At 36.6% G+C, this 7910-nt stretch overlaps 1 protein-coding gene across 1 annotated transcript; it reads left to right on the forward strand.

The window, feature by feature from the left end:
• The first annotated feature begins 1761 nt into the window (after positions 1 to 1761).
• On the forward strand, positions 1762 to 7541 carry LOC113713879 (protein VERNALIZATION 3). Its single transcript, XM_027237685.2, has 4 exons — positions 1762 to 2066; positions 2855 to 2916; positions 5447 to 5487; positions 7014 to 7541. Exons 1-4 carry the CDS (start codon positions 1869 to 1871, stop codon positions 7238 to 7240), a joined length of 528 nt encoding a protein of 175 aa, XP_027093486.1. The 5' UTR covers positions 1762 to 1868; the 3' UTR covers positions 7241 to 7541.
• The last annotated feature ends 369 nt before the right edge of the window (positions 7542 to 7910 follow it).

Raw genomic sequence — 7910 nt, forward strand, 5'->3', positions numbered from 1 at the left:
TACATCCAAATTAGTAGTTGAAGCATAAGGTTATATATATATGTTGTAAACAGAATTGATAATATGTTTTCACTTTGCTAGAAAGTATCTTCAATCTGACCGTTCCCCCTGCCACTGAATAAGTCGCTAAATAATAGATTTTGATCTCCTCATGGCTGTCAACAATCTAGTGGTTGGCTCAGTGTGTCCATCATATCAGATACCCTGGTCAAATCAATTTGTTGGTTCACCTTTTTAAAGTATAACAATCACTTATACAGTATAGTCGACAAAAGTCAATGTTTTGAATTTGAACCATTAATTGAACCGATAAAATAATCGGATCGAGGTTCAATCGATCAGATTGGTTCAACTCCGATTTGATGATACTTTATATACATACATACATATATATATATATATACACACACACACACACATTTGTGCACAGAAGACTGATATCCCCTGGACTAATTTAAGACATCATTTAATAAAAAGTTAAATATTTTTAAACACAAATAAATTTTTAAAATTATAAATTAAAACAAATAAATTCATCTCAATTGTACCTACTTGGTAAAAATCTTAAATCGCACACAAACCACAACCATATTCTAAAATTAAACAAAATGCATTATAACTTTTGAAATTAAACAAAATCTAATAGAACTACAAAAGAAACGGCGATCTTTGAGTTTGAGGGTGAAAAATATAGAGAGTTTGGTTACTCTTTTAGAAATTAGAATTGGGAACAAAAGATTCTATTGATAAGTTTTATTATGTTAAAAACTTTAGGTTCAATTTAAAAAAAAAAAGATGGGAAAAATGAAAAAATCACGGTTCATGGTTCAATCCGGGTTAAACAGTCTGACTGGTTTTTTGCGCCTTTTTAAGCATCAAATATACACTTCCTCGTACTTCTTGCGCCTTTTTACGTAGTGGCTGGAAATTCATGGATAGATGCCGCAGAAATGTCGTTTTTATATCGAAGTTATAATATTATCCTTTCTACAGCAAACATAATCACTGAAATGAAGCACTTTCTTGATAAGCGAAAGCAGCGAAAGGTACTTCTGAAACTATATGGAGATTGGAGAACCCCCAGACGAACAAAGCTACAGTTGCATTGCGTAGGAAAAACAGATGGGATGCTTTGATGATATTTATTGCAGACAAAAGGGAAACAAAGCTCTGAGGAAGAAGCGATTGAAAAGAGAAAAAGCATTCTTCCGTGATAGGTCCAAAATACATATTTTTGGAGCTAAAATTTCGTCGGTCCATAGAAGATTAATAGTCACTGAAAAATGTTTGGGATTTTACACTGGAAGTTCACTAATTGATACTCTGCAGTTCCAAACTTGAGAAGGGAATTTTGATGCCCTGGACCAATCTCCACCTGATCAGCACTATCATTGACAATATGGTCCACTTCTTTATATTTATTAGCTTGCTTTACAGTACGAAAGTTGGAGTGAAAAATGCCTAGAGATTAATTAATTTTGGACACTTTTCGTTTTCCTTTTTTTCTTTTTCCACTTTTAGGTATAAAACACTTATAGGATGTCCACTTCTTAAAACTCATCAACTAACGAAAACCAAAATGACTAGAGAAAAAAAAAAGAAAATTCTTGGAAACAGAAAAAGTTAAGATTCTTATCATCAAGAAGAATACCATGTATCCAAGAAATAATAATGATTGGCCAAGCATAGATACCTCTTGCCAATTTTGAAATATATATAAATAGCGAAAGCCCGTGAACAATATGTGCACAACTAATACTTCTCCACTTCCCTCCCTCAAAGCATTGGCACCTTGGAGGAGAGAATTTGCTCCCATTTGCCGGGGGAGTCCAAGAGGGTCCGTTGTTGAGGTGGTTTCAACAGTGACGATGTATAGGGGGGTAGATCCTCTAGTGGTTGGACGTGTGATAGCAGATGTTTTGGACCCCTTCAACAGGTCCATACCCCTTAGAGTTATCCATGGCAACAGAGACGTGATTAATGGTTGTGAGTTTAGACCCTCTCAGGTCGTTAGCCAGCCTAGGGTTGAGATTGGAGGTGATGATTTTCGTAGCTTCTATACTCTGGTAAGTAAGCTTGATCATCTTCTCTGATTACCAAGAAAAATAAAAAGCTGATTATCATCATCACCATCACCATCATCGATGCACATTTTCAGTTTCCACCGGCCACTATTCCATTGAAAAGTTTTTGACTGTGGATATTAGTGTAAATCCCAGTACAATGTTGGAGCCTGAAATATTTTTTTCTTCTGGTTCTGTAAATAGTATGGGATAGCAACGATATGCATGGACATATATAATCAAAAAATGCTAATACAAGAGGATATAAAGAATTCACTAATACCCTACAACTTATTAAAGTATCAAGTTTTTGTATGTATAAAGATTGACTGGATTCCTTAAATCATTGAATTTGTATTTGTAATCATCATTAAAGTGAAACATTATTCGCATTACTTCTTTCTTTTGTTAAAAATTGTTATCAAATTACTCATAACCAGGTATACATTATTAGGGTAATCAAAAACAAAAGTTTGTACACAACCCGACATTTGAAATGTGCATTCTCCTCTGGTCAATGGGGTAGATCGATAATTAATAAGGTAAAAATATTTTTCGAAAGAAATTCTATGACCCGAGTTGCAATTTTTCTTTGGTTAGCGGGGGGCACTTTAGTCTGTAGGAGGATTTGTTTTTGTTCATTTTGGTTTGGTGCCTTTATTTGTTTGATTCATGAGTACTCCAGCCTGCTTTCTGAGCTAAAAAGTGCTGCTCAGTTGGAGGTATTCCTTTAGGATTTCACTCATTCAGCATGAAAACATATTTGACAGCTTTCATTGTTGTTTATGAAGGTGATGGTAGACCCTGATGCTCCAAGTCCCAGTAATCCAAACCTTCGGGAATATTTGCACTGGTGCGTACTCTCTAGAAATAGCCTTTCTCTCTCTCTCTCACTTTCTCTTCACATCTGGTGCATGCAGCCAAAAAAGAAAATGGCCTCTGTCATCTTGGACGTTTAGAAATGTCAACATCTGCTGCGTACTGGTCTGTTAAAAAATATGCAAGAAAACATCATGCTGCTACAACTTTCTATTATACTATTGCATTGGAAACTTTTGAGACAACAACAAAGAACAGAGAGGGAGGAAAAAGAAAAATTGACAAAAGAGAGAGAGTAGGACAGGAGTGACGTGACAATGATGATCTATGAAATCTCTGTTAAAATACGGTAAAAATGGTGTGCAACATCCCGAGCCCATTGAGCTTGTGAGTTGAAATTATCAAATGGATGATCTAAAATTATTAGTAATTCAATGTGCGAGATGTTATATTTCATTCTTTTTCCCTTTCATTTTCTTTTTCCCCTTCATTTGCCGATGTGCGACATCTCACTCACCCCACCTCTAGGAAGGTAATGTCCTCGTCATGGAATCTACTCCCACATCTCACTCATCCCACCACCTCACCTTTATGAAGGTTGATCCTCATAAAGGATGATCATGGAGTTCACTTAATCGTGTGTGGATTTTAGATGTGGTTTGTATAGGTTCTAAAAGTTGCCCTCGTCCAACATCTTACACACTCCACTTTTAAGAAGATTGTGTCATCGCAAAGACGATCATGGAGTCTCCTCCCACATATTTAGTCGTGCATGAATTCTAGATGTGGTTCATACAAGTTCTAGAGGTGACCATCGTCCAACATCTTACTCACCCCACTTTTTAGAAGATCGTATACTTGCAAAGGACGATCATGGAGTCCACTCCCACATCTAACGATGTGAGACATCTCATTTATCGCACCTTTACGAAGGTTGGGTTCTCTTCATGGAGTCTACTTTACGAAGGTTAGGTCATCGCAAAGGGGGATGATAGAGTCCACTTAGTTGTGCACGAGGACACACTCTAGAGGTAATCCTTATCCAATGTGGTACGGAAGTAGCTCGTAGGTCAATTGGCACGTAAGTGGCTCGTAATTAAGTCTAGTAGGTTTTAGAGGTGGTTCATACGGAATTGGCCCCGCACATGAAAATACAATCCCCTCCAATGTAGTACTTAGTTTTGCATATTCTACGAGTGATTCGATTCGTACGGACCCTAAGACCAACATCACTGTGCGCCAAGCTTACCTTTCTCGTGCAAAGACCAAACGAGATTTTCTCTGATACCATTTGTAATGTTTTGAGCTTAGCCCAATAAATTTTTAGATTGAAACTGCAGGTCAAAATAATCAATCCAAAATTATATGCCAATAATACAACCCCCCCCCCCCTCATCTGCCGATGTGGAACATCTTATTGGTTGAGCTGAACGAAAAGGTTGCAAGTAACAAGTACATACATGGTGTCGCGGGATCACATTGGACACGTAGTAGGAAGAAGAAAAAAACAAACAGTAATGTAGGCCACGTTGTCGACGTGTGAATATTTCAGGAATGCTTGAGTGAGATTCTGTTTCTTTTGGTAGAAATGAGACCCTTCTGTACATCACTATATCTCCGCTTTATTTCATTTTCAAGTGATTGACCTGCACGTAACTTTTAGGCTCTCAGTCATGGACCATGTGAAAATATTCATAGACCAACGAATTGTACCCTAGTATCCCTACGTGCTTCTAAAGCCGCTCTGTGGTCCTTACTTCAGAGCGCGCATTAAAAAGAGAGAAGTGGACCCGTTTGAATGGTGAGTATTTTGAGCGTTTCTATAAAAACTTTATTGTAGCTTATTATTTATTATAGAAATCGTAGAAAGCTTTCTTAGATTTGAGGGTTTTGAGAAAGAAATTCTTTTTTTCTTTAAGGAAGGAGGAGGAGAGGGGGAAAAAAAAAGAAAGGAGTTGTCAGCGCCAGCACCGGCGGTTGAGATGGGAAGAGGAAGAAGAAGAAAAAGAAAGGAAAGAAGTGAAATTTTTTGTGTATTTTGAGATATGTATTTTAAAATTTCGAAGAGTTTTTTGAGGTTCGTATGTATTAAATATTTTACTATAACAATAATGTAATTGAAAAACTTTTACTGTAGACGAGATTATTTTTTAAATTATTTTTTTTTTGTATTTTTGGTGTTTTTAAAGTTCTTTTTGATATTTTTTTTGTGTATTATTGTAGCATTGTAATTGAAAAACTTGTTTTTCAAAAATCTCCAATCCAAACAGAGTTGTCATTTCTTCTGTAATTCTGATTGAGAAATTTTCTTGACAAAGTATTGCAATTATTGTCAAGGCTGAATCCCTAATTCCATGCTTGATGATTCCATTTCACGCTTGTTGTCGAAATAGCACATATGTCCTCATATTTGGTTTTTCCAATATTGTGCTAGCTTAGGAATTTATACGGTGGTAATACATATTGCTTTACTCATAATATCATGGGCTAAATTAAGCATATGTAATGTGACTATTCTTACTTTCAAGGTTCATTTACATATGCTGCTCATAAACCATTTACAGGTTGGTCACTGATATTCCAGCCACCACAGGAGCATCATTCGGTGAGTAGTTCATTTTTTCCCCTTTTTTCTTTTGTTTTTTGAAATTATTGGTGAGTATCTCTCTTTGTTCGTTTAAAGATTGGTTCGCATATGTTTCTTACCATTTCTATCATCGCACAGATAATGGGATATGTATGTGTATGCATCTGGCACATGAATAAGGGAAAATGCTTTATCAAAAAAGAAAAAAGAAAAAAAGAGGCAAATAGAAAAAAGAATACTAGCCAGGACCATAGTATCCGAAAATGCTTTCTTTGGCCTTCTTTCCCCGGGTAATTTACAGATGACGTTCTTGAACTTTGTAACGGATTCTATTTGGATCTTTAAAGTTCAGAACTTATTAATTGGTGTAATTACTCAAATTTGCTCCCACTAACCTTGATTTTGTATTGAAGATACGTTTGATTAAAGGAGTAAAAAGGGTAAATAGGCGAGACATCCTTAAGCTTGATTTTAATCTCTAAACTTCAAAATCCATTTAATCTATCCCCCTATTTCGCCATTATTAATTATATACTTTGGGAGATAAAATAGTGATTCACGTTATATGCACACTTTTACTAGGCGTAAGACATAAAATTGCAGGAATTATAGGGAACATAATTCAAACAAATGTGAAAAATGGCTCATATGGACTACCTTAGCAAAACTTTCAGAGGATTAAGATTGAATTCTGATCAAATGTTGAAGGATATTCAATTACCCTTTATTTCCCACTAGATCTTGTCATGCACTAGTTCTTGGACGACAACATCACAGATCACACCATCCAAAAAGAAGGGATGAGCCGACCTGATCAGACTCACATGTTGATCAAATTAAAGCTGCGATGAATTTTGCTTATGTCTATCCGCTTTGATGCTTATACTTGTTTGCTTCTAATTTTCTTTTTCCTCTATTTCCATTTTTGAACAAACATTATCTTTTTAGGGCCTGACTAGACCCGAATCTCTAGCTGGAAAATTCGTTCTTTCTCCACACTTGAATTTTTTATCGCTCCCATTTCCATTCTCGGTGGCAGGCAATCTCCTTGATGGCTCAATCCACATGCTTGTCGAACTTCAGAAATGATGTTTTGGGTTCGACAACTTCTGTTGATTTGTATAAGCGTGTAGCATTTGAATCAATAATTTTACCTGAATCACTCTCCATCTTTGCATGCTTTTCATTTGAGTACATATAGTCATGAAAGGATGTCTGAGTCAAGAAATATGTGATCATCGTTGCTCCTAGAAAGACGTTGACAGTATTTTATTGGTCAATAATTGCACTGTGGAATGAGAAATTGGTTGCATGAATATGTTTCTCAGGCATCCGGGTCCAATATAGTATTGGTTACCATTTTTTTTTTTTTCCTTTCCTGTGACAATTTTAATGTCTAACAGCTCCAAAACTCTGAAAATGTTACGTACCAAATGAAATGATACCCAAAAGATATTGGTAGTCATAGAAAACTGGTAAACCATAATTTTGCCAGTCATGTCTGCGTTGAGGGGATAACTCGCATTATGGTGATAAATGTGTAGGCCAAGAAATTGTGTGCTATGAGAGTCCACGGCCATCAATGGGAATCCACCGCTTCGTCTTTGCGCTTTTCCGACAGCTTGGGCGGCAGACAGTCTATGCTCCGGGGTGGCGCCAGAACTTCAGCACCAGGGACTTTGCTGAACTTTACAATTTAGGTTCGCCTGTTGCAGCAATTTACTACAATTGCCAGAGGGAAGGTGGATCTGGAGGCAGAAGATCGTCATGAAAAGCCATCTGTACAATTAATGTTATGTTATTTTAACATAACAGTGCAGGTGTGCTGATGATCACGTCTTTCATAATTGTATGCGTCAACAGTGGCTCCTTATCTACCTTTTGATAACTCGAACTCGTAGCCTCTCAATTATTATAAGTGAAGAGTTTTATCAGTTGAGCTGTACTTCACCTGAAAACAAGTAAAAATAAGTGTATCTTGCCACTCTTAGTACTACTTAGGTGATTTGTCGGGGCCACAGAGTCGTATCTGCTTTATTAATACTAGTAAGAAATGATCCCAATTTATTGCATCATGACCTCTTAGTGTTTACGGGGGATCACAATTATACAGATGATCTATTTTACCTGTTACTCGCATGTCATGGGTATGCCCAAACACCTGAAGTTGAAGATGGTCGAGATGGAAGTTTACCCTTGGAACCCATGTTGGCTTGGAACGGTTTCTAGCGTCAATCCCACTTATCATGTGAGGGTAGAAGAAATTTAAATAAACAGTATATGACAAGTTAACTAAACAAGATACTTGGCATAAATATAGAAGTGATATTGAGTTGTTACAGGAAAAGTGGTACTGAAGATCCCGTGTAGGCTTGGAAAGGTGTATTGTTCTTGAGGACCATTCACGGCTCAATCTGTGCACCTACAAAATTTCCAAGCCT

This window comes from Coffea arabica, chromosome 10c (genome assembly GCF_036785885.1).
Source record: "Coffea arabica cultivar ET-39 chromosome 10c, Coffea Arabica ET-39 HiFi, whole genome shotgun sequence".
Taxonomy (NCBI): domain Eukaryota; kingdom Viridiplantae; phylum Streptophyta; class Magnoliopsida; order Gentianales; family Rubiaceae; genus Coffea; species Coffea arabica.